Raw genomic sequence first — 27,538 nt, 5'->3', positions numbered from 1 at the left:
GAGGGGGTGGTTGTGAACCAAACCACATTCCCCAGAATACACCGCGAAGGGGCGGGCTCGGGCGCACCTAGGGCGGCTGTAGTTCTCCGAGACCAACTTTCCCAACCCACCGTGCGCCTCCCGCCTACGAAGAACTACATGCCCCAGCGTGCCTCGCGAAGCTAAGGAGTCGCTTCGCTATAGTACTCGCGATGTTTGGACCCACTTCCTCTCGCCAATCTAGAAGTTCGTAGACCTAGAGGTGGGGCGAGAGGCGGCAGTTTCGGGCGGGTCAGGGCGGAGCTGAGAGGACAGCAAAGGCGGAAGCAGCGGCCCGCGGGACTGGGAAGGGGCTGGTCCCGGAAGGAGGAGGAAACCTGAAAAGAAAACAGCAACAAGCTGAGGTGCTGTGACAGAGGCAAACAAAATGGCGGCGCCGACGGGGAGCCTCTGGGTCAGGGCCCAGCTCTCGCCGCTGCTGCTGCTGCTGACTATGGCCCTGACCGGAGGCTCGGGGACCGCTTCGGCTGAAGCTTTTGACTCGGTCTTGGGTGATACGGCGTCTTGTCACCGGGCCTGTCAGTTGACCTACCCCTTGCACACCTACCCCAAGGTAGGGCCCGTCCAAACCGGGCTACAACCCTTCCGTGGCCTCCCATCTCTCCGCTCCCCCGTACCTCTTTCGGCTCTGGAAGCCTGACTGTTGAATCCACCCTTCAACCGCTGTCTCCCATCTGTGTGGCTCCTGTTTTCTTCCCCTAATCTTACCCGCACCGCGCTTCTGCTGTAATTACCGGAAGTTTGTGCCGCACCTACCCTGTAATAGGCTGGGGACACAAAAATAAGCAAGACACGACCCCTTTCCTCTGGGGCCTTGCGGGGCAGCAGGGGAGACGAACACTTGGAGGGGAGGAGTATCCAGATGATTAATGCGGGGTCCTCACCTTCCAGGGACGGCGGGGGGAGGGGGGCAGTTGCAGATACGCCAGCCCACAAAATGTTAACTCTTAACCCCTGTTCCCTGAGCGCCTCTCTGGTCTGGGAGCCTGCAGTCTGCTCCTGGAGTCAAACAAGTAGACAATTCCACCATAGTATGAAATACATCAAGGAGTTGGGAGACGCTCAGGAAGGGCTTTCCGCCTGTGTTGAGTAACTACAAGGCGCTTACACTGGGACTGAAATGGCTTAGAGAAAAAGCAGTTAGGTTGCTGCATTCAGAGAACTTAACCATTCAGTGCAGCAGAAGACAGAGGGAATAAGTGGAGTGGGAAAGAAATGAGACTGCCCTTCGTAGGGGGATCACAACTTATGGACAGAGTGACCCTTCCTCCCCTCCTTGTCCGCCCTCAGGTGCTGCCTTTCCTTTAATTCCATTCCACTAATCGAGTTGTTTTGCAGCTTCTAAAGAACTGTTGACTCAACATCCTAAATTGCGTGGTGACTCCCCCACCCTTCCAAATATATAATTTGGGTATATCATCCTCCCTCCCCCGCCTTTCTTTATGAGAGCTTTTTCTGGTCTTTTTGCCCTTGCTTTTCCTTCATCTTCCCTATGCTGTATGCCTAACTGTGTGTGTGGCTAGCCCTCTTTGCTCTCTCAAACTACAAAGTGACAGATTTAGGATGTTCCTTATTGGCAAGTGCTTTCTGGCTTTTGAAATTCTGAAGTTCTAAATGCTATCACTGCCTGTATGTTTGTTTACTGCTGGATTTTACATTGCTTGAAGATTATCAGTTTTCAAGAAAAAGTGTGGGAGAGGGGATTATCAGATTTTCAGTCAGAGACAAATATAGCAGTCAAGAGAGAGAAATGAGGAATTCTGACTTCCAGACTTTCAAATCCATGTGTACTGCTCCTGGATACATTATTTTTTTCTCGTAGACCTCTCATAAGTAAGAGGATTGTATGAGGAAACTAATATTGATTTGTCCTGGAATTGGGCAGAGGCTTATTTTGTATTTTTCTAGTGTTTGGATGTGTTGGTTGTTTTGTTTTGTTTTTTTCTGAGATTTTCCTAGCAAATTTGTAGTTATTTGAATACATATGCTGAGAGAATAAACAATTCAAAATAATAAACATTTCTGAAACCTCTAGGTATTTTTATAATGTCCACTACTTTCTAACAATTGATGTGATATCTAAGTGTTTTTTACTTATTCAGTAAAGCTGTTCTTCCCAGGAACTCTAAATCATCTGGCTCCCTGTGTGTCCTGGCCTTAAAATTTATTAACTGTCTGCGCTCTGTTAGCCAGTATGATGGGAGATTTACCTCCATTATCCCCAATTCTCACCCTGCAAAGTTGGGTTTTACAATTGAGGGAATCGAGGCTCTGAAAGGTTCAGTGACTTGCCCAAGGTCACATAGCCAAGAAGTAGTGGAGTAATAGGAATTCAGTCCTAAAACTGGCTGTATTATGCTGCCTTCTATTAATAAAGTTGTATTATTACAAATATTTAATTTACTTATTTCACTGATGTCTGTCAGTCCTCCTTCAAATTATTGTGCTTTACAGTTCAGGAAAAAGCAGTGTGTATTATAAGAAATTAGATGAATTTACAAGGTCCTCTAGCCTCTCTTGGTCTGGTATTTGTGACTGGCAGATAGAACTCTCTTTTTTTCCTTTTCTTTTTTTTTTTTTTTTTTTTCTGTACGCGGGCCTCTCACTGTTGTGGCCTCTCCTGTCGCGGAGCACAGGCTCTGGACGCGCAGGCCCAGCGGCCATGGCTCACGGGCCCAGCCGCTCCGCGGCACGTGGGATCTTCCCGGACCAGGGAACGAACCCGTGTCCCCTGCATCGGCAGGCGGACTCTCAACCACTGCGCCACCAGGGAAGCCCTAGAACTCTCATTTTAATGACTCTTTTTCAGAATTAATTATTTGTTGCAAGAAAGTAGGATACTTTACTTGTTTGTAAGTAGATACTTAAAATTATTATATTTTACCCTTTGACTTTCTTCAAAAGTATAATTGCTTAACTTGTTTGGGTCTAAATGCAGGCGACATAAGTCATGTTAATAACAAAGATAATTATAGAGTTAGCCTGGTCATTTTTTAACAGAGTGTGGGCTCTGGAACTATACAAACCTGGGTTCCATTCCCAGCTTCACTTTTTTTTTAAATAAATTGATTGATTGATTTTTGGCTGAGTTGGTTCTTTGTTGCTGCACATGGGCCTTCTCCAGTTGCGGCTAGCAGGGGCCACACTTCCTTGTGGTGCGCGGGCTTCTCATTGCGGTGGCTTCTCTTGTTGCGGAGCATGGGGTCTAGGCGTGCAGGCTTCCATAGTTGTGGGGCGTGGCCTTAGTTGCTCTGTGGCATGTGGGATCTTCCCGGACCAGGGCTCGAACCTGTGTCCCCTGTATTAGCAGGTGGACTCCCAACCACTGCGCCACTAGGGAAGACCCCCAGCTTCACTTTTACTATCTGTGCATCCTTGCTGATTACTTAACTTATCATGACTTCATTTTGTCAGCTATAAAAAAAACAAAACAACAACAAAAAAAACACCTCACACCTTGCAGAGCAAGTGTGAGGATTAAAGATAGTATACATGGCACTCTTAGCACAGTGCCTAACACATGGCAATAGATAGTTATCCATTGCCCAATGTCATAAAACCAATTTGGTACATACAGTATATTAGTAATACTGAATAAGAGGGAGAATAGTTAGCCTGACTTAGCTCAGGATAAGTATATGCATGTAAAATCTATAGATAGTAGGGTTCCTTCTTTAAGGAGGATTCATTAAGTTTCCTTCTAATTATTTAGCTAGTATTCAGTTTGGTGGGGAGCACCATTTCCTTGTGCTCTAAATTAGGGAAGGTCTATTTTATATAAGCTTGCCGGTCACTTTGGATACATAGGGCATGAAATATTATCTAGAACATGAAACACTTGGAATAAGGTTATGATTTTTAATAGCTACCAATTGAGTGCTTGCTCTGTGCCAGGTATCCTATGATACATTAAGTGTTAGCACCATGCCTGGCACATTATGGGTGCTCATGAAATATATTATTAATGTTATGTCTACTTATTAGTTAGTATAACATAATATTAATGATGTTGTAGATATAAGATAATATATAAATAAAATAATAAAGTATAAAATAAAATCCTCATCATATTTCAAGATTGGCATATGAGTATTGTCACTGTTTTACAACTAAGGAGTTGAGGCTGAGGGAGATTAAGTCCCTTGCCCAAGGTTGTACAGAATAAGTGGTGGGGCTGAGCTTCTAACCAGGGCTAATTCCTGAACCTAGGCTCTTTCACCATGCTACAATCTCTTCTGAAAATGGTACTGGAGGGCTTATTGGATTGGTTTAACAAATGAAAATATATCTGAAAATGAAATGGTATGCAGTATAGCTCATACTAATGAGCTCGTGCTTCCCCTATGCAATATAAGGAAATATGTGGTGCTCCAAAGATGTAAGAGAATTCTTCCACTGTTTTACAAAGCCTGCAAAAGCTACTCAGGTATGAAATTTATTTTAATTGCTAACTCTTTCAATTTCACCGTAACAATAAATGCAGCTAGAACTGAAGTCCAAAAATGCACTACCTTCAGAGTTGTGTAATAAAGCTTGTTTAATATTAGACTGCAGCCATTTCCTCTTAATGGATTGTTGCTGCTACATAAATTTTACTAATCCTGCTGGAAAGAAATGCATACCTTTGTATTCCGTTGGTTGCTAACTGGTATATGCACATGCTGTTTCCTTCCTTATTAGGTGCCTGCCAGTTTGTACACAGTGAACTACACAGTAAGTTGAGGGGGCTCCCCCACATGTACTGGTTTGTTTCAAATACTATACATTTAACCAAGGAAAAGCCTGTTGAAGACGTTGTCATTAGTCTTATTAAGCAGTTCACATTTTCCAGCGATGAAGAGTCTTTCCTATCGTGAGCTCTCACACATATACAATGATGCTTATAACTGTTGTTTTCTATTTTTAAAACCAATTATTATGATTAACACTACTACCATTTATTGAGCACCTTCAGTGTCCTGGGCACTACACTAGGGGTTGGGAGATAATTTATAGCTTTTATTTCCTTTTTGAGATTTAGATAGGTAAAGTAACTTGTACACACTGACCTAAAAGGTTTTATTCCAAGTCTGACTGATTCCAGTGGCCTTTCCCATATGTCACATGTTGGCCTTGTTTGTGTTCTCAGTTCAGGTAAACCAAGTTTTAAAAAATCCTTTCATTTAAGCATTTTTTTAGATGTATACCTCACTTTGTGGGGGCCTTTATGGCACTATTTGCCATGTGAAGCTAGTCGTGATACTTTTCCTGATAAGCCTGATGATTCATATAAATATTTATGTGGCAGAAGTACACCATTGGTCCCTAAAGTACTTGTTTACTCATTTATACCTCTATTAAAGTTCTGATTATGTCACTGTTATTTTTATTTTCAACTTTTCCCCCCAAAATATGACTGTGGAATATGGGAAAAGGGTGATGTTTTTACCCACTAGGTTTGCTTCTTGGATATCACTTTTATTATTTATTTATTTGTCAGTTTATTTATTTATTTTGGATGTCACTGTTAAAGAACTAAAACTTCTTTGTATGGCAAAGGTCTTGGTATTACCTGGCTTCTATCATTTTTCTCTCTTTCAGTCATAAATCTTTCGTTGAACAATTATAATAAACCCTATTAACTTTGCTTTCTTTTTGACCTTTTTTCCCCCTGAAGGAAAAGTGCTAGTTTTTGGTAATCCTCCCTGTTCTTGAACTCCCTAGGAAGAGGAGTTGTACGCGTGTCAGAGAGGTTGCAGGCTGTTTTCAATTTGTCAATTTGTGGATGATGGAATTGATTTAAATCGGACCAAATTGGAATGTGAATCTGGTAAGATGCTATGCTAATGACATCAGCAGTATATAACATTGGTGTTTTCTTTGAGTTGTCTTATGCTTTTTATGTGTTTTCCTCAGAAAATGACAGGCATACTGTTTAAGCTATTCATCCAGCATACTTTAATTATTATGAAGTTAAACTTTTAGTAGCTACTGCTAGAAATTTCATGGGCTTTAAATTTCATCTATTTATTGAGACAATGTTTATTTTATGCTGTGGATAGGACACCTTTGTTTAAGTAAGCATTTGGTTTAGACAAATGCAATACTAATTACGCTTCTTGTAATTCATCACTACCTTTTCAATGGATGGTATAATTTTCCTAAGCCTTTCATTCATAGGCTAGTTGACTTAGCTCCAAGTTTTTTACTGAATCAGGCCTTTGACTCAGTATTTAATAGTGTATTCTTTGTGGGTCATGCCAATAAAAGAAGTAACCAGAGTTTTGTTGTCTCTTAAACCACTATTCTTACCTTTTGCCAGAAGTGATGTGTTTAATAAAATAAACCTGTAATCAGGACAAAATTGACATTTCGCTTTTTAAAGAACTGTAATGGAATTTTCTCCATTCATTACCTTACCCTGATTATTCAGTGTAGCAGGAGGTACCTTTCTCCCTATCACTATGCCAGTACTCACATTTAGCCTCTGTGATATCATAAACTTTTTTTATGGCTCAGTCTCCTAAATGGCCATCTTTATATGTGCATAATGCGGTTCAGTTTATTATCTAGCACCTTTGGGAAGTATATTACAAATGCATGACTGGGTGGAAAGAAAAATAAAATTGTTATAGTGGTAAAGTGTTATATCACAGGAAAGAAATGTCTCTAGTGAACTAAACGAAGAGAGTATATATGGTAGAGACTCATTCCAACTTTAGAATCCTGCTGTAGAACATTTTCTAAGTTCAGTTTTCTCAGAATTTAGGATGTTAGACTGATTGCTTTGTTTTATTTTTCCTTGCCATGTGAATACCCTTGCTTCTCAACTAAGTGATTCAGTTCCTAACAGTAATATTATATATTTGTGTAAATTACTAAAGTATATTATTTTGTTCAACCCCATGAAATAGGTGGTGGTAGTTCAGTTTTAGACATATAGAAATCAATAGAGAGGTTAAACAGCTCCACCTAGGTCACATACACAGCCAACAAGTGGTGAAGCCAGAATTTCAGGATGCCAGTTCAGTGTTTTTTCCACTATGCAAACGTTAGCTATGAAGATCACCTCATATGAATGTCATCATGTAGCCAGAGCCTGAGTATGTAATTAATAGATTTATACCTGAAAGACCTGACTTGTGGAAGGCAGAAGATATGGGGTTTTATTAAAAGAATACATTTGCTACTATTACCAAATGTGGAAATTCATATCGATGAAATACTTTTTAAGTATAATAAATTTCTTTATAAAATTTCTTTATAAGATGCCAATGTTCTCTCCCTTTTCTTTCTCTCGTTCTCTTTTTTTTCTTGTAATTTGACTGTTTTTCTCTTCCAGCATGTACAGAAGCATATTCCCAATCTGATGAGCAATATGCTTGTCACCTTGGTTGCCAGAATCAGCTGCCATTCGCTGAATTGAGACAAGAACAAGTACGAAACAATTCTGCCTTTCAGAAATGCCTGCTTAGATCGCACTTTGTATTGAAACGTATATTGCCCACATGATCCTATTTTAGTGTTATATTTTATAATTAGTCTTCAGCAAACAAATTATATGTTTGCAAATAGAAAAGTCAATTGATTTAATTACTTTTGTATAATGCTTTACTGTTAAGAGGTATGTTCACACCTATAATCTCATTTTGGTTTTTTTCTTGGTCCAGTGACAATATTATCCCCATTTTGCATATGAAAAAACTGAGGCTCAGAAAAATTGAGAGTTCCTTTTTTTATCCCATCTGCTATTGCCTTAACTCAAATCATCATTATTTCTCATCTGTATTACTAAATTAACTTCCGATCTATTTTCCCACTTCAGCCCCCTCTAGTCCATCCTTTAGTCTGTGTCCAGATATTTATTTTCTGTGTCCAGATATTTATTTTCAAAATGGAAATCTCGTCATGTCATTCTCCTATCTTATATACTTCAGTAGCTCCCCATTACATACAGGTTTAAGTCCAAACCACTTATCACAGCCTGGCTCCTGATTACCTCTTCTATATCATCTCTTATAATTCCCCACCCCTCATACTCTATCCAAACATACTGGGAAAAGTTTTTTAAATTTTATTAACTCTGGCATAGAAAGTACAGCCACATGGTACAAAACTCAAAAGGTTAAAAAAAAAAAGTATACAGTTGACCCATAGTACTACTGCACTACATGATCTGCAGTTGGTTGAATTCTCAGATGCGGAATCGCAGATATGGGGAGCCAACAATAATTTGTGTATATACACAGACTTCGGCACCCCTAACCCCTGCATTGTTCAAGGATCAGCTGTATAATGAAAAGTCTCCTACTCCTGTATCTCTTAGCCACTCCATTTTGCTCCATTAATGTAGCCAGGGTTACCAATGCAGAGGTAATTTATATATATACAAGAATACATGTATTCTTTTTTTTCTAAAATATAAGAAATAAAGAATGTCTACTCACTTTTTTTCACTGCATACATGTTTCATTGTATGGATGTATCATTTAAGCAGTCCCTTACTTGTGGACATGTAGGTTGTTTCTAATTTTTTAAATTTATGAATGATGTTGCATGTTTTTCACATTTATATCTATAGAATAAAATCACAGGAGTAGAATTGCTGAGTTAAGAGGTATATGCATTTTTAATTTTGAGAAATAGAGCAAAATTGCCCTCCATGGAATTTGTATCAGATTTTAAAATTGACATATAATTCATTCTATAAAATTCACCCTTCTAAAATATTCGGTGCAGTAGTTTTTAGTATATTCACAAACTGTGCAACCATCATTACTACCTAATTCCAGAACATTTTCATCATCAAAAAAAGAAATCTCATACCCATTAGCAGTCACTCTCCTTTCCTCCTCCTCCCAGTCCTTGGCAATGTACAACTTTTATTACAGTTTTAATTTGTGTTTCTCTTATGAGTAACTTTAAACATAATTTCTAATTTTTAAGACCCATTTTTGTTTCCTTTTCTCTTAATTATGTACGTACTGAACAGTCCTAAATGTTTATAATATGACATTATTTCTTGCCTCTGTCCCTTCTACTCCCCATCTGCTCAGTGAATCCTCTTGACTCAGGGCAGGTGTCATGTCCTTTGCAAAGCCTTCTTAACCACCTCTGACCCCAGTTTGGGTTATGTGCCTTTCCCCATACACATGTTTTACTCTGTGTTTCACCTCTGTCCTATACAGATTAAACACAGATATACAGTGATAAATAAACACACATGGTTTAAAAATCTTAAAATTTATAATCTTAATGAATGCTTGTTTAGTGAACTAATCAATGAATGATTTCACAGCTATTAAGTGGGAAAATTGGATCATGAATACAGATCTTCTGATTCTAAAAACTCTTCTCTCTAAATACCCCATACTGCCTCTCTTTTGGAATATAGCAGAACCAAAGCTATCCCTAGAGTTCAGCAAGTTGTATCCCACACTTGTGCTCTAGAGGGGCCCACTGCTGCTAAATAAGTCAAGAAGTTAGAATTGGAGGGGAGGTGATACCAATTAATGTAAAAATCTCATCAGTAGCTTACGGTATATAGTCAGCCCATAAATACTTCCCTCACTCTGCCGTGTTAACAGATACCTCACATTTTATGCATATATTCTTTTTTTTCCATTGGTGTTCATTATAGCATGGTTTATTTTACATGAAAGCATTAAATATGAGAATAATATGATTTGTCCCTTCCCCTTCTACCTCTTGAGGACTTGCTAATCCTTATTTAATCAAATCTTAAGATTCTCCACATTTTTGGACCTAATTCAAAGGCCTGTTATTTTGATAGAGGTGACAGGTAGCTTATAAGTGTGTTTGGTCGCAAGTTAAAGGATCCTGGGATTTTAAGCTTCTCATAGTTAATTTGCATAGGTAATAAAGAGCTTACTCTAATGTTGATGACTGTGGTAGAATCACTTAATGGTTTATACTCTCTCCCAATAAGGATTTGATTATGTTGCTCTCTTGAATATACATATATAAAAAATAATATATTTCTCATGGTTTAATTTTTTTTTTAAGCTCATGTCCCTGATGCCAAAAATGCATCTACTCTTCCCTCTAACTCTGGTAAGGTCATTCTGGAGTGATATGATGGACTCTGCACAGAGCTTCATAACCTCTTCGTGGACTTTTTATCTTCAAGCTGATGATGGAAAAATAGTTATATTTCAGGTGATGACTGTGCTTCATAGATTCATTTAAATACCGACAGTAGTAATGTATATGTCTTAAATGAATGTCTTAGTATAGAGCCATGTACTTAGTCCCTTACAAATATTTATCATCAAATAATAATTACTTACTAACCTACATTAAAACATTGGGCATCAGGACCCAATGTGACTTACCCTTCCCTCTGCCCATTGGAAACCTGTTTAAAGCCTGTTGTTCCTTACCTTACAAGAACTCTGAATCTGCTAAATTTTAGAGTGGTTAAATTGATAAAAATGAAACCTCTAGATATGAGACATAAGAAAAATTAATGTAGTTTGAATATAAATAATGGTGTGTATTTATATCATATATGGATATTAGAGAAAAGCAATAGAACATAATTTTCAGTTGTTAATAGTGCTTTTTCTCATAACTCTTATAAGAGAGATTGTTGAAGAAGCATATTGCCTTCTAGAGAGGTAACTTTTCTCCTACCTCATTATTTACCATGTGATATGATAATAATAGCTGCTGTCTTTGGAGGTTCATGTGTACTAGGCATTTACATATATTATCTCAAATCTTCAAACAACTTCATGAGGTTGTATTATCACTATTTTATTGATGAGGAACCTGTGAGTCTAACTTATTTAAGGTCACGCTGCCAGTAAGTAACAGAATTAGGCTTCAAACCTGGGTTACTTTAGCTCCAAGGCTCATATACCACCCTACCATGCTGTCTTCCTTTTAATTTGGTTGTTAAATTCCTCAAACTTACCAGCCAACAAATTATGTTGTGATGCTTTTCTCTCAGGTAATAATTAAAGTAAACCTTTTAATTATTATTGCCAATTGAGTGGCTTATTATAAGGCTAGTCTGTGATTTTTAAGATTGTCCTGAGTCTTGGTAATATGTAAAACACAGAAGGAGTTTTCTCTCTTTAAGTTCATGAATAAGTTCTGTGTCTGAAAGCTACTTAAGTTAAAGCTTAAGTTGACTCTCAGGGAGTCCTCCTTCATTCCTGATTAGATGTGAGATTAGCTCTGTTCCTCTCTTTATGTCAACTTAAGTGTGACTATGATGGAGAAAACACCACTCCAGAGAATCAGTGCTACATAGAAGATGTAAAGTATGGAGCACTGAGCTATAATTTATGAATTACTCATACTTAGGGAAGAATGGAATGTTTCAGGTGAGAAAGAATAGAGATAATATGTGTTTAACCAGAAATTTTGGCAGTCCGCTAAATTATTCCTGATCAACCAGAATTAGAACTCAGTTTTGCATAGTATGATACTTAATGTACTATGTTGTAGTTTGTCCCTCTTTTTAATTTTTTCTTTTTTTTTTATGTTGTCAGGAAATTAAACTGACTAAATTCTTGATGATGCTAGAAGTCTGTTTCTTTGCAAGGCACCGGATCTAATGTTTAGCAAGTGCAATTAAAATATATTGTGGTTAACATGTTTTATTTTTTATACCATACTTCTGTTACTTTTTCTCAATTTGAATCTTTGTAGAGATGATATGTTATAGAACTTCCTACTGAGAAAAGCTTAAGAAGAAGTACAAATGACTTAATTGCTTTCATTATCATTTTAGTCTAAGCCAGAGATCCAGTATGCACCACAGTTGGAGCAGGAGCCTACAAATTTGAAAGAACCATCACTAAGCAAAATGTCTTGTAAGTTTTATTTTAAGTAGCTTGGGATTAAAAACATTAACAGTCAAATCTGATGGTGTTAGAATTGGTTGTATGATTGTTTTTACACTAATGGAAGGTGAATAAATAATTTTTAAAACTGTGGTTCTCAAACTTTAATATGCATTAAGATCTGTAGAGTTTGTTAAAGCAATTTCTGAGCCCCACCTCCAAAGTTTCCAATTTACTAAATCTGGGATAGGACATGAGAATTTGCGTTTCTCACAAATTCCCGTATTCTGTTGCGGCTGGTCTGGGGCCCACACGTTAGAATCACTATTCTAAAAACATTTAGTTTGCTTTGAAGGATGCTTTGAGTATGAACTAATGAGAGATTCTGGTATCTCCCAACAAACTAGCCAAATAGTGAAACTACCCTAAAAATATGTTTTTATTCTATTTTTATTTCTATGCTAGAAGTGAATTTAAACTTATAGGAATAGAAAACATCAGGCTAAACCTGCTTACCTTTTAAAATGTGCTAACTCATACCTTATTTTAGATACTGATTTTATTAACTTTTTAGTTATTTTGGTGGGTGGATAATGACAGTACATAACACAAGGCCATCTTTAACTTTAGACTTGAACAAACCAAATTCTATTATTACCTTCAGAAATATAATTAAACAGAAAGCATCAATGTCAATAAAAATTTGAAAGTAAAATAGGAAATTCATAATGTTGTATAATATCCAGTTAGTTTTTAATGTGCCAGAGGAACTTGCATTCATTATAAAATATGTCAGATTACATTTACAAAAGCAGCTGGATATCTGTACAGTGTATATATCTAAAACCAGTCATTTGAGACTAGTTTTTGGAATATAGGATATCATAAACTTGTACCTTATTATTTCAGCAGATCTTCAAATGAGAAGTTCACGAGCACATAGGAACTATCTTGAAGATGGAGAACGTGATGGTTTTTTAAGATGTCTCTCTCTGTATGTATTCATCTTCACTTATGCATATAGGAGATAAAATCTGGCTTGTATCAGAGAGATGCAGTCCTTTTTATTATTTTAAAGTTATATTAGCTGCTCAAAAGTAGAAAACTTTTTTTTACCTTTTACCTTTTCCCTACCAAATCCAAAGTTGTACTTTTGGATATTTTAGTTTGTTTAAAAGGTAACTCTCATACTACTTTAATCAAACCCAAGCGGGTAGTTTTTTTCACAGCACAAAAACATCCTTGTTCTTATTGGGAGTCTTTGATTTATGTTACGATATGTGCTTCTTCAGACATCTCAGTTAAGCTTTAATTTAATATTTATTGAAAAAAATTCACATATGAGTAGCCCCACACAGTTCAAATCCATGTTGTTCAAGGGTCAATGGTATTTACATAGCATTTACATTTTATTAGATATTATAAGCAATCTAGAGATGATCTAAAGTATACAGGAAGATATGCATAGGTTATATGCAAGTACTACACCACTTTATATAAGGGAATTGAACACCCTCAGATTTTGGTATGGGAGGGGGCAGCAATCCTGAGACCGGTGCCCTGGGGATACCAAGGGATGACAGTGTGTCTGAATGGTTTGGGGGTTGGATTTTTGTTTTTATCTATGTGGCCACACAGGAGGCTAGGGGAGGTAGATAAGGGCTACAGATAGAGGAGGGCTTTGTGTTCTATACTGAGTGTCATCTCCATGCCAAGGATTCTTTTTTTTTTTTTAATTTAATTATTTATTTGCCTGTGTCGGGTCTTAGTTACGGCGTGGGCTTCTCTCTAGTTGTGGCGCACGGGCTCTAGAGCATGCAGGCTTAGTTGCCCCTCAGCATGTGGGATCTTAGTTCCCTGACCAGGGATTGACTCCGCGTCCCCTGCATTGGAACGCAGATTCTTAACCACTTGACCACCAGGGAAGTACCCATGCCAAGGATTCTTAAGGGTGGCAAGGGAAAGTGGGCAGGCGAGGGTAATTGTTACCTTGTGCCCTCCTAGGAAGGAATATCAGGCCTTCTGAGGGTGAGGAGGGTTTTATCAAAGTATGCATGCTTCTGCTCCTCCAAGGAGTTCTGATATGAGCCTTCTCCCTGCAACCACCCCTCACCCCTCGCCAAGAAAAAAAAGAGAGAGAGAAAGAGACAGTGGGCCATAGCACTTGGTGATAATTATCTACTCTGTGTCAGATACCAGACCAGGCACTTGAGTAGAGAGGTGAGCAAGTGTGTATATACTCTAGTGGACTGTTCTGTCTCAAGTGCAACACTTAAGTAGTCCACACTACATGCTTCCTGTAATTTCTTAGAGTAGAAATAGTTTCCTGAGAGATTTTATCAGATATCAGTAGGGTTATATTAGAACCTAAAAATTAATAGTTTCTACTGAATAAACTCTTTAAAGACTGGGTAAGAAAATGAGAATTTAAATTTTCCCTTCCTTTCATTGCTAAACTTGCTTTTGACCTTGTACAGAAAAAAAGGCAATTTTTCTCTCTCTCAGTATTTTGGATTTTTCTTGCAGTTTGATAAGTTTTATGAAACCTAAATAATTATCTTAAGTTACAGTTTATTCTTTTTTTTTTTGGCCACGACACACGGCTTGCCAGATCTTAGTTCCCCAACTAGGGATTGAACCTGGGGACCCAGCAGTGGGAGCACTGAGTCCTAACCGCTGGACTGCCAGGGAATTCCCTACAGTTTATCCTTAATACTGCATTACCTAGCATCTTATTGATGCCTTACTGCCTTTTAACATTTTGTCATGTTTTATGTTATTCTTTTAAATCTAACATTTTAAAAATAGCTTCACTTGTTCTTTAAATCTTAATCAATAGTTTAGCAAACAATAGGGCACTTACGGAAAAAACTCCAGTTGCTGATTCTTGTAACCGGCCTTCTACCCTAAGATATTTTAATCATAAGGAAAATATAACTATCTCTTTTTAAGATATGTGCTAATGGATACAGAATGCTTCATAGTAGATATGCTCTTGTAAGTTGAAATTCAAGTAAATTGTGCTAAGTTAAATATTTGAAATGTAGTAGAGAAGCTAACTTCTGGAAGCCTGTTGTGAATCCATTTATAAAACAAATGATCATTTCATAATTTACCTATTCTGTACCTTAATTCTTTGGAATATTGGGTTTTCTTAAAGCAAGTATTATCTTAATACCTTGCAAAATAATATATGACATTTGTGTAGCACTGTACAGTTTATAGGACACTTTGATTTGCCTTATCTCATTTAGTAATTAAAAAATACCCTTAGGGCCTCCCTGGTGGCGCAAGTGGTTAAGAGTCCGCCTGCCGATGCAGGGGATACGGGTTCGTGCCCCGGTCTGGGAGGATCCCATATGCCGCGGAGCGGCTGGGCCCGTGAGCCATGGCCGCTGGGCCTGCGCATCCGGAGCCTGCGCATCCGGAGCCTGTGCTCCGCAACGGGAGAGGCCACAACAGTGAGAGGCCCACATACCGCAAAAAAAAAAAAAAAAAAAAAGAAAAAAAAAAAATACCCTTAACAGTAACTTGCTTTAATTTCATATATTTAGCAGAAAGCCAGTATGTCTGATTTTTTAATGTATAAAAGTAACATAGCCATGTTATAGAAACTTGAGTAATGGAGGAAAGGACATCATATCACCCTAATATAATAGCTATTATAATATTTTCTTCTCTAAGTATGTTTTTTAAAATAGTTTTAAAGGTAATACACATAAAGTTTTAATTATATGATTAAGTACACAAGATTGATTGCCTGTAATTGTTAAGAGCCTCCTATTTTTTATATTATGTAACATAAGTAATTGTTGATTTCTTTTTTTTTTCCCCAGTAACTCCGGGTGGATTTTAACCATGACTCTTGTCCTCTCCGTGATGGTATTGCTCTGGATTTGTTGTGCAACCGTTGCTACAGCTGTGGAGCAGTATGTTCCCTCTGAGGTAAATTTAATTCTAACTCTTAGACCTTTTGAAGACTGAGCCATATGATTTACTTTTTTTAATGCCTTATTGGTTTAGCTACAAATGCAAAGCCTTTCTACTAATAGAATGAGAGAAGATTTGATGGTTTTAATCACACACCGAGATTGGCACATATGAGAATTACAGGTTCTCAGCATAAGAATCACTTTCCAATTTTCTGTGGTGCTAACTACCATAATGACCAGTGTATGCAGGCTGGTTTGAGTGCAGTGTCTCTCTTCTCCCTAGATCTTTGAGACTGAAAAACACCCATTGACATCAGTTTCTAAGGTGATATATAAGAAAGAAGACTTGTAGAACTACTTAAAATTTTAAATTTAACATTGCCACAACTGTTAAGGAATAATTGCTGCTTTAGAAGCAGCAAGGTTAGAGCTTTTGATTTTGAGTAATGTGTTCTGATATACCCTGAGAGAGATGGAAAACTGTCTTGACTTTCTTGGTAATTAAAATTTAACTGGTTCAAGAAACATACTGTTAAGGTAAAGGATTTTTGTTTTAGAAAAAATGTCTAATTTCAATATGGTACTGGCACAAAAACAGAAATATAGAACAGTGGAACAGGATAGAAGGCCCAGAGATAAACCCATGCACATATGGTCACCTTATTTTTGATAAAGGAGGCAAGAATATACAATGGAGAAAAGACAGCCTCTTCAATAAGTGGTACTGGGAAAACTGGACAGCTACATGTAAAAGAATGAAATTAGAACACTCCCTAACACCATACACAAAAATAAATTCAAAATGGATTAAAGACCTAAATGTAAGGCCAGACACTAGAAACTCTTAGAGGAAAACATAGAACACTCTATGACATAAACCACAGCAAGATCCTTTTTGACCCACCTCCTAGAGAAATGGAAATAAAAACAAAAATAAACAAATGGAACTTAATGAAACTTAAAAGCTTTTGCACAGCAAAGGAAACCATAAAGAAGATAAAAAGACAACCCTCAGAATGGGAGAAAATATTTGCAAATGAAGCAACTGACAAAGGATTAATCTCCAAAATTTACAAGCAGCTCATGCAGCTCAATATCAAAAACACAAACAACCCAATCCAAAAATGGGCAGAAGACCTAAATAGACATTTCTCTAAAGAAAATATCCAGATTGCCAACAAACACATGAAGGAATGCTCAACATCACTAATCATTAGAGAAATGCAGATCAAAACTACAATGAGGTATCACCTCACACCAGTCAGAATGGTCATCATCCAAAAATTTACAAACAATAAATTCTGGAGAGAGTGTGGAGAAAAGGGAACCCTCTTGCACTGTTGGTGGGAATGTACATTGATACAGCCACTATGGAGAACAGTATGGAGGTTCCTTAAAAAACTAAAAATAGAACTACCATATGACCCAGCAATCCCACTACTAGGCATATACCCTGAGAAAACCATAATTCAAAGAGTCATGTACCACAGTGTTCATTGCAGCTCTATTTACAATAGCCAGGATATGGAAGCAATCTAAGTGTCCATCGACAGATGAATGGATAAAGAAGATGTGGAACATATATACAATGGAATATTACTCAGCCATAAAAAGAAACAAAATTGAGTGATTTGTAGTGAGGTGGATGGACCTAGAGACTGTCATACAGAGTGAAGTAAGAAAGAGAAAAACAAATACCGTATGTTAACACATATATGTGGAATCTAAAAAAAAAATGGTTATGAAGAACCTATGGGCAGGACAGGAATAAAGACGCAGACATAGAGAATGGACTTGAGGACACAGGGAGGGGGAAGGGTAAGCTGGGACGAAGTGAGAGAGTGGCATGGACATATATAAACTATCAAATGTAAAATAGATAGCTAGTGGGAAGCAGCTGCATGGCACAGGGAGATCAGCTCAGTGCTTTGTGACCACCTAGAGGGGTGGGATAGGGAGGGTGGGAGGGAGACACAAGAGGGAGGCGATATGGGGATATGTGTATGTGTATAGCTGATTCACTTTGTTATAAAGCAGAAACTAACACACCATTGTAAAGCAGTTATACTCCACTAAAGATGTTTAAATAAATAAGTAAATAGAAATAAATAAAAACAATGACTTTTGAGCTCTTAAAAAAAAGTCTAATTTGATGATTCAACTTAGCTTTCAAGGAAGGAAAATTATTTATATAACTAAACATAAGATAATAAATTCTATTGACATCAGATCCAACTGAAATAAACTTTAGTTCTCATATGCCTCCAGAATGCAAAAGAAAAAGAGAGAAAAGAAGAAAGGAGGGAAATTTGAAGAATGGTATGGATTGGCAGAGACAGGAGGGTGGACAATATTCCCAGGTACAGACAAGAATAAGCTACTATCAGGGAAGGACTGTAAGCAGCTGACTTGATTAAAAGAAGTTAAATTAGGAAATTAAACCAAATGAATAAAGTTAGACAGGATTGGGAAGAACGTTGAATTGTGGAAGTGTTAGACAATGGGTAAATTTCTGTAGAACTCATCTGTTTATGATATGATCTGAACATCCTCTTGCTAATTACCTATTATGTTCTTGTTTAGTTCTGATATCCATATTTTAATCATTTTATTGTTCCTGATAAAGTTGAAATTACACATCTTACATAGGATTGCCTTTGCCTATTACTTGCTTTTGAACTGCCCCATGCACTCTAAATCCTCATGGCAACAAAGCTACAAACGCAGAGTAGTAAATCTTTATTGACACTGTGGTACTTTATTCCTTCCATTAGCACAATTCCTTCTCTTTACTTCTAGGATGCCCCTTGTAAAAGAAAGATACACGTAGAGATTGGTGTGGTTATTTCCTGGAAAGCTTGAATTACTGGCCTCAGGTGGAATTTACCTTGATAAAATCACCACTACCTGGCTTCTGGTTCCCAGGACTACTGACTAATGTTGAGCACTTTCTCCTGGACACCGTTCTAAGCATTTTATATGAATTAGCTCATTTAGTCCTTTCAGTAACTCTGTGAGATGGCTGCTATTATTATCCTCTTTTCCAGATATGAAAACTGAAAGAGAGAATGTATTATTGCCCCAGTGTCACATAACTAGTAAGTGGTAGAACCAGAATTTAAACCCAGGTCGTCTGACTCCAAAGCCAGTACCCTTAAGTTTTTTTAGTTAACCTGGAGTCATCACTAGGGAAGTTGATTATGTTACTTGTATCAGGAGCTCATCTTCTGTGTAACCTCTTTTGACACTAGGAAGTTGAACACCACTGGGACCACATGTTTCATGTTTTTGAGCCAGGATGCTCAAACTCCCTTACTGAAACAGTTCTTAGATGGACATTTCATAGTTTTTCCTCTCTTATCTCCTTACTTGACTTATGGAATTGACCTCCTCTTCTGGTGTTGTTTAGACATAACAGTGCTTCACATCGTGGTTTTGGTTACATCTTACAGACCTGGGGATCTGTCCCTCCCTTTCAGATTACTCTTGGTCTTTTTCTTCCTTTTAGATGTTGTCTCTGCTGTGATAAATTTTGTCTTGATTGTATAGCTTTAATTCTGTGAGAAGTTCTTTCCCCTTATTTCCAAGTTGTTTGTAGAACACCTCGTTGTTCCCACATATGCCTAGGCCCCTGGATCATAAAGACTAAAACATCAGAACCACACATGGAGTCCTGTTGGCAGCTATTACATTCCCTCCTGGTATCTGCATATGGGTGTCACTTTCTTTCCCCTCTCTAGAACTCTTCTTCCTGTCCTTAACAATCAAAAGTAAGGTGACACCCTCAAAGAGCCTATGCTTTCCTAAGGTGCACTTTCTAGAAAAATATATCAAAAACACTCATTTGAATTCACTGCTTTTAGGCTTTACTTTGTGTCTGAAACCACACTTTAGCCAAGTAATAATGTTTTTTCAACTGTATTTTTTTTTTTTTTTTTTTTTTTTTTTTTGCTGTACGTGGGCCTCTCACTGTTGTGGCCTCTCCCGCTGCGGAGCACAGGCTCTGGACGCGCAGGCTCAGTGGCCATGGCTCACGGGCCCAGCCGCTCTGCGGCATGTGGGATCTTCCCGGACCGGGGCACGAACCCGTGTCCCCTGCATCGGCAGGCGGACTCTCAACCACTGTGCCACCAGGGAAGCCCTCAACTATATTTTTAATTATAAAAATTCTATATACTTGGTATAGAATTTATAAAGTTATATATAAAGAAACAGGAGAAAAAGTCACTCATCCAGAACTATTTCATATTGCCATTTTAGTGGATTTCTTTTCACAATTAAAAACTGTATAGGACTTCCCTGGTGGCACAGTGGTTAAGAATCCGCCTGCCGATGCAGGGGAAGTGGGTTCAAGCCCTGGTCTGGGAAGATCCCACAAGCCGTGGATGAACTAAGCCTGTGTGCCACAACTGCTGAGCCTGCGCTCTAGAGCCCGCGAGCCACAACTACTGAGCCCGTGAGCCACAACTACTGAGCCTGCGTGCCTAGAGCCCACGCTCTGCAACAAGAGAAGCCACCACAGTGAGAAACCCATGCACCACAATGAAGAGTAGCCCCCGCTTGCTGCAACCAGAGAAAGTCGTGCACAGCAAGAAAGACCCAACACAGCCAAAAATAAGTAAATAAATTAGATATATTAAAAAAAAAAAACTGTATAAACTGGGACTTCCCTGGCCATCCAGTGGTTAAGAGTCCATGCTTCCATTGCAGGGGGTATGGGGTCAGTCCCTCGTAGAGGATCTAAGATCCTTCATGCCTCACAGCACAGCCAAAACAAAAAGGAGAAAAAACAAGCTGTATAAACTATTTCAATATTAATGTTTTGTTTCTTATTGTAAAATATAGCAGTGTAAATACTCCTTCCCTGGTATTTTCTCCTTTATTTATTGTAAAAGTAGCTGACAGTTTAGCATTAGGAAAGTTATTCACATTTTCTTAATCAAAAGCCACCTATTTTAAACTTTACTTTCATAAAAGCTTTTCATTGATTTTATTAGTGGAACATAAGTTACTTCTGACCCCTCTCCATAGTAACATGAGACTCCATGTTAAGTAATATAAGCAATGAGCAATGTTATTTATATTTTGTTATATAATTTATATATATAATCCTGTGTGTTTATAGGAAATCATAAACCTGCTGAGAGAATGTTTCTCTTCAGTATGGACCTGGTATCTTGAGCTCAAACATGAAATATAAAAATCTTCCTTTTCAGTCACTACAAATAAAGCTTAAAATGGTGCTAATAAGGGCCAGGAATGTGGTCTTGGAAACTTATGAGCAGCTTTATTTTTTTTATTTAGGAAAGTTCTGAAATAATTTATCCTTAGCCTGTTTTGTATATAGTAGGTATTCATCATATACCATTTGATCGTAATGCCAGAAAGAGTTGACATTTGTTGATCTTAAAGCAGTATCATTTTGAGTGACTTACAAAGATTTTGATCCTTTTTTCTCCACTGTTTTTCCCTGTTCTTTCACATTTATGATGTCGTTTTTTTGAAACTTCATGAAATAATGCTTTTCTCTTGTTGAGCTGTCTATTTAAGATAATAAAGAGTTGTCATTCATAGTGGCCCTTGTCAGGCAGGTCAAACCTGACTTATAAAAACAGGGTTCAGCAATATTGGATATTCCTTTCTAGAGACCAGGCAGCCTCAGAAAATTGCCAAAGCAACAAATAATAATATAACTGCCGCCTCAGTGTTATCTCATTATCTGTTTGCATCCTTTTTTCTTATTTGTCAAGACCATAATCATCTGTTTTGAAATGGTTAGTTAAGAAAGGTTTTAGAAGACTTCAAATAACATTCATGTTAGTAAATCACAGACATTTATGGATAACATATTATGTGCTAGGCCCTGTTCAAGAGATTAGAGGTACAATGAAGAATAACATGAAGGTGGAACAAAGTTAAATGTTAAAGGCTGCAACGACTCAAGAAGTAGGGTGGGGGCTTCCCTCATGGCGCAGCGGTTAAGAATCTGCCTGCCAATGCAGGGGACACAGGTTCGATCCCTGGTCAGGGAAGATCCCACATGCTGTGGAGCAGCTAAGCCCGAGCGCCACAACTACTGAGCCTGCGCTCTAAAGCCCACGAGCCACAGCTACTGAAGCCCGCGTGCCTAGAGCCTGTGCTCCGCAACAAGAGAAGCCACGACAACGAGAAGCCCGTGCACCAAAACGAAGAGTGGCCCCCGCTCGCCGCAACTAGTTAAAGCCCACGTGCAGCAATGAAGACCCGACGCAGCCAAAAATAAATTAATTAATTTAATTAATTTCTTTAAAAAGTAGGGTGAAACATGTCTTAAACTATAATAAAAATTATTTGTCTAAAAAAAAAAAAGACCAAGAATCTTTCTGTTGAGAAGCTTTAAGTCTCAAGAGAGACAATCAGAAAACGATGTAAATGCCATAGCTTTTTAATCTAAATTCTGTTAAGAAAATGAGTTTTAGAAAAGATTTATGTACATCTAAGATTGCATAACTGGTTAATGGCAAAGGCAGGCCTAAAGCCCAAATACATACTAATTGAGTTTATTTTTAACTTTTAGAAGTAATACGTGTGACATAAAATTGACTTCCTCTTCCTCACTTCTCAGTTAAACCAGTTAATAGTTTTTAAAAATTTTTCCAAGCAGTTGCCATTTTAAAATTTTATCTTTTTTTTTTTTTTATCAATTTTAGACATTATCTGATGTCCTCCTACTAAAGGATGAGTTTAGTTCCCTTATACTGTCTCTCACTTCCATCTCTTCAGTTGATGGGTTTTGGGGTTTTTTTTTTTATATATATATAAATATATTTATTTATATTTTGGCTGCATTGGGTCTTCATTGCTATGTGTGGACTTTCTCTAACTGAGGTGAGCGGGGGCTACTCTTCATTGCGGTGCACGGGCTTCTCATTGGGGTGGCTTCTCTTGTTGCAGAGCACAGGCTGTAGGTGCATGGGCTTCAGTAGTTGTGGCACGTGGGCTCAGTAGTTGTAGCTTGCAAGCTCTAGAGCACAGGCTCAGTAGTTGTGGTGCACGGGCTTAGTTGCTCTGCGGCATGTGGGATCTTCCTGGACCATGGCTTGAACCTGTGTCCCCTGCATTGGCAGGCAGATTCTTAACCACTGAACCACCAGGGAAGCCCCCAGTTGCTGGTTTTTATAATGTATATTATTATTTTGTATACTTTTAGTGAGTGCTTTACAAATTTCTGTTGACTCCTCATTACTCCTTTCCTTCTCCCTTTTCATACTGTCTCAATTTTCATTAATTATTATGATCCTTGACAATAAAATATACTCATTCTTCTGTATATATACTTTCATAGGTTGATCTGAAAAATTAAAATCCACTAGGCAGCATTTATAGTATTATGATTATATAAATATTCAAAGTAGAACACTGGTTCTATTAGAACACTGGCAAATATAAACCTGAATTACTTAAAAGTGTTCCCAGGAGAATCTTCCATATATCTCTGCTTAATGGAACCCATTTTTGTTTTGTTCTGGCTTTCTTCCCATTTTCTAAGTCATCTCAGTTGCTACTGTTTCTTGTATGTTATTTTCTTTCTTGATTTCCTCTTTACTTTTGCTGGACCTCCTTAAGTAATTTTTTTCATAAAGGATACTTGAGCAATAAACTTCCCAAGGTAACACTTTTGAAAACACCTCTATTGTACCCTTGTATTTGATTAGTAATTTGAGAATACAGAGTAGCCACAGAATCACTAAACATACTGGTTAGAGGTTATCCATATGCTCCCATCCATTTCCCTGCACGAATTTTACTCTTTCTCCCTGATCTTCTAGATAGCTTCTTCCATATAGATGTTTGAAATCATTTAAACGGCTCCTGGTCGCTGTTTCAAGGTTTTTAAATGTTAAATAGAGTTGTGAAAGTTTTTCTTTCATTGTGCCCCAGAGCAAATTATCACATGTTAATTTGGGTTTTAAGGAGGTCTTAGTGTATCAGATCCATGTCCAATCCATCAACCACTGAATTTGTCTTGAAAATATTCTCTTACTGGAAAAGTGTCAGGTACTGGGCCACCTCCTTGGTGCAGGATAGTTATTGCCTTGAAACAGTAGACAGCAGACCACGTCTGAAATGTGTTCAAGTAAGCAGCCGTCATGACAATCACTTTTAGAACATTTTTATCACCCCAAAAAGGAAACTCATACTAGTAGTTACTCCCCATTTCCTCCCAAGCATCTTCACCAGCCATAGACGACCAATATGTGTGATCTCTTGTGACTGGCCTCTTTCACTTAGCCTAATGTTTTCAAGGTTCATCCATGTTGTAGCATGTATTGGTATTGTAGATACTTAAACTTTTGAAGGTGCTCTTTATTCAGCATCTTCTAAAAGCACCTTTCCAACATCAGGTACTTCTGTGTCAGTCTGTCTTTTTAATAGAGTCAGTTGCCTTGTCAATAATGTCAGCACTTCAGTCTTTAACTTACAGAATCAGAGATTTATTGCCATATGCATTAACAACAAAATCTATCCCATTCGTTAGTCAAAACTTTTCATTTTCTATTTTTTCCTTTAGGAGATAGACCTATATCTAAATAGACCTACTCTCAAAAGATATTAGACATTTCCATTATATTTCAGTGAGTTTTATGACATTTGCACTGACTCTGTGTTATGCTTTCATTCTTTCGTTTTAGTATCTATCTTCTTGGATATGTTAGTAATAATTTGAGCTTTTATATGTTTATGAAGACCTTTCTATCAATGTTAAAGTATTTCATGTACATTCTTTGTTCTACTCACAGCCTTTTAAAATAGTACATACTGTTTTCCATATATGTTAATTTACAACATTTAGTAGCAGAGAAACTTACCCCAAATCATTTGACCACTTGGTTGGAGAGCTAAGATCTTAAAGGAATTGATCACTTAAGGCATCAAACATCCAGAATCCATGCTCTTGTATGACCACACTTACTCCATTTAAACCTAAGCAATTTTTCTTGATGCTCAGTTGTTAACTTCTAAGTATTTTAAGTCAGTACATGTGGAAAAGTTTTCTTTGGCCATCCACTGGGAACTGAATCACATATCTGTAACACTTTGAGTAAAAGCATTCTTGAGGACGTTTATAGAAATTTTTTTTTTTTTACCAAATACCCACAGATTAAATTGCTATTTGAAGACTTACTTGGAGAGGTTCCTAATTATCCAAATTGCTGATGTTCATTGATTGTTTTTTGCAGAAGCTGAGTATCTATGGTGACTTGGAATTCATGAATGAACAAAAGCTAAACAGATATCCAGCTTCTTCTCTTGTGGTTGTTAGATCTAAAGGTGAAGATCATGAAGAAGCAGGACCTCTACCTGCAAAAGTGAATCTTGCTCATTCAGAAATTTAAGCTTTTTTTTTTTTAAGAAAAGTGTATAGACATCTAAATTTGCATTCCTCATAGTGCTTTTTAAAATGGTTTCATTGGCTATAGGACTTAAAAATCACTATTAAATGTAAATAAAGTTACCCAAATCTGTGACGACTGTATTTGCTGTAATTTTACCTGTAATTTTTTTCTAGTAATTTAAGAGATGGATATTTGGGATTGTATTTTTATTTTACTAATACCTGTGCTATTTTAATTATTATTTGCATTGTTTTTGTTTGTTTCCTTTCTTAGCCAAATTCTGTGAGCTGATCATTGTTTTTCCCCACCTCCTACCATGTCAATCACCTTAGTTAATAAGTTGACTACTCAGTAGGATATGACACTCCTGCTCAGCAATGGCCCACAACCTGTAATTTGAAATTTAGTAGAAAATGCCCTTTAATACACTACATTTTCAGTTGTATTGAACTGAAATCATTAAAATTTTATTTGAATAATTATGTGCTGAAATTTGAGTTAATATACTAATTTTCCAGCTCTTCCCTTTCACCCCTACCCAACCCAGAAAATAATTAGGAAACGTTCTATGTCTGTTTATTGCTATATGATGATCAGGGAGCAAATTAAAGCAAAAATGATCCTCTCACAAATGCATTTTATGTTATTTTGCACAGGCTATAGATTTGTTGGATGGATCTTTCCAAAGAACTATTTTTCTCTGTTAGAAAGCCTATCAAGTATAAGTTAAAGATATTATCAGAGAAAGCTTTTCATTTTGATAGTAAGAATTAGACTCTCGTGTTGCACAATTAAGTATAGAATTCACTTTGCAAAAACTTATTATCATTCCTTTATTATTATTGTCAATAATACAGATACAAAAATAAGAGTGACATCAAGGAACATAGTACACCACAGTCTTAATGTGATTCAGTGTCATTAGACGTGAAATGTTAAATGACTTTGCTAACCAATACTTTCCTCACTCACATGGGCATTACTGGCAACTGCAGTAGTGCTGTTTGAATAAAGAGTGAGTCACACACTTGCCTTCAGCCTAGTCATTAGCTTTCTCTGAGTCAAAAGAAAATAGAATTAACTAATCAAGTAAGGCTTTGGTCACAAAATATAGGTTTTGCTTTTTTAAATAGTAGGTTGTCTAGATTTGGAAGATAGAGGGTTAGAAAGTATGTCAGGCAGTCGTCTCTTTCTGATTTTTTGTGAGAAAACAGTTATAAAACATGAGAAATGGATTGGATTTACCTTTAAAAAAATAAGCCCAGTTGTCTTATTTACCACCCATGATATACACTTATGTTCATTAATCAGACACACATTTAATTGCAATGCACCCAGGGAGGCCAGCTGAGGGGAATATACTCAAAATGCTGCAGATTTATAGGAGTCAGAGAGCCCACTATTAGGAAAGGCCTCCCTTATAAAAACAATACGAAAGAATATCTCGATAAGAAAGAGCAACTGCAGGCTTCTCTGGTGGGGCAGTGGTTGAGAGTCCGCCTGCCGATGCAGGGGACACGGGTTCGTGCCCCGGTCCGGGAGGGTCCCACATGCCGCGGAGCGGCTGGCCCTGTGAGCCATGGCTGCTGAGCCTGCGCGTCCGGAGCCTGTGTTCCGCAACGAGAGAGGCCACAACAGTGAGAGACCCGCGTACCGCAAAAAAAAAAAAAAAGCAACTGTACAGTTGTCCTATGCTCTTCCACCTTCCCTTGGTTTTGTTTCTCTTTGCTTCCCGAATGAGATACCACTGAGATACCCTCATTCCTCTTGAAAGCATTGATCCAAGTTTAGACAAACTTTCCCCTCTTGTTTGTAAGAGACAATTCCTTGTATGAGGAAATACCCAATCTTTCCTGTTATTTAGCAGGCACTCAAATATTTGTGTCCTGCCTTTTTATTTTCACATGATTAAACCAGACGTTTTCAACAACAGTTTTACTTTTATTATTTATTTATTTATTATTATTATTATTTTTGCAGTACGCGGGCCCCTCACTGTTGTGGCTCCGGACGCACAGGCTCAGCGGCCATGGCTCACGGGCCCAGCCGCTCTGCGGCATGTGGGATCTTCCTGGACCGGGGCATGAACCCGTGTCCTCTGCATCGGCAGGTGGACTCTCAACGGCTGTGCCGCCAGGGAAGCCCCCGTTTTACTTTTAAAAAAGAAAAGAAAAATGACCACCACCACCCCCCCACAAAGGTATACAGCATAAAAATATGTGACTTGAAAATTGCAACAAAAGCAACGAAACTGGCCCCTTCTAAAGTAACAGTTTAGCCCTTTGAGTGGGCCCAACTTTACTTGTTTCCATTAGACAGGTATCACCTTCTTTCCTACCACACAGCATCTTCTTGGGAAGCTTGCCTTGGTCCTAGGCAAATTATCAAGACTCTT

The 27,538-nt window shown here is 37.8% G+C and overlaps 2 protein-coding genes across 6 annotated transcripts in view; one reads left to right on the top strand and one right to left on the bottom strand.

The window, feature by feature from the left end:
• TCEANC2 (transcription elongation factor A N-terminal and central domain containing 2) overlaps positions 1 to 758 on the bottom strand; it is a 38,029-nt gene extending 37,271 nt beyond the window's left edge. The window contains exon 1 of the mRNA XM_060089838.1: positions 657 to 758. The gene's annotated coding sequence lies outside the window, so the exon portion shown is untranslated. The remainder of the gene's footprint in view (positions 1 to 656) is intronic.
• Positions 265 to 25,283, top strand: TMEM59 (transmembrane protein 59). Of its 5 annotated transcripts, none has more exons than XM_060089836.1 (9): positions 265 to 592; positions 4,720 to 4,752; positions 5,743 to 5,848; positions 7,361 to 7,455; positions 10,045 to 10,197; positions 11,783 to 11,864; positions 12,744 to 12,828; positions 15,671 to 15,779; positions 18,035 to 18,113. In XM_060089836.1, exons 1-9 carry the CDS (start codon positions 407 to 409, stop codon positions 18,077 to 18,079), a joined length of 894 nt encoding a protein of 297 aa, XP_059945819.1. In that variant the 5' UTR covers positions 265 to 406; the 3' UTR covers positions 18,080 to 18,113. The 5 variants fall into 5 exon arrangements, with proteins under 5 accessions (XP_059945819.1, XP_059945815.1, XP_059945816.1 ...); XM_060089832.1 differs by lacking the exon at positions 18,035 to 18,113 and adding an exon at positions 24,988 to 25,283 and having other exon boundaries at positions 266 to 592; XM_060089833.1 differs by lacking the exon at positions 18,035 to 18,113 and adding an exon at positions 24,988 to 25,283 and having other exon boundaries at positions 267 to 592; positions 12,747 to 12,828.
• The last annotated feature ends 2,255 nt before the right edge of the window (positions 25,284 to 27,538 follow it).

This window comes from Mesoplodon densirostris, chromosome 2, assembly GCF_025265405.1.
Source record: "Mesoplodon densirostris isolate mMesDen1 chromosome 2, mMesDen1 primary haplotype, whole genome shotgun sequence".
Taxonomy (NCBI): domain Eukaryota; kingdom Metazoa; phylum Chordata; class Mammalia; order Artiodactyla; family Ziphiidae; genus Mesoplodon; species Mesoplodon densirostris.
The sequence above is the reverse complement of the archived record's forward strand: the minus strand, read 5'-3'. Positions and strand labels throughout refer to the sequence as shown.

Coding starts and splice junctions, on each gene's coding strand:
- TMEM59 (XM_060089832.1), top strand. CDS start 407: ATGGCGGCGCCGACGGGGAGCCTCTGGGTCAGGGCCCAGCTCTCGCCG. Junction 593..4,719: donor CCTTGCACACCTACCCCAAG/GTAGGGCCCGTC, acceptor CTTCCTTATTAG/GTGCCTGCCAGTTTGTACAC. Junction 10,198..11,782: donor GAAAAATAGTTATATTTCAG/GTGATGACTGTG, acceptor TTATCATTTTAG/TCTAAGCCAGAGATCCAGTA.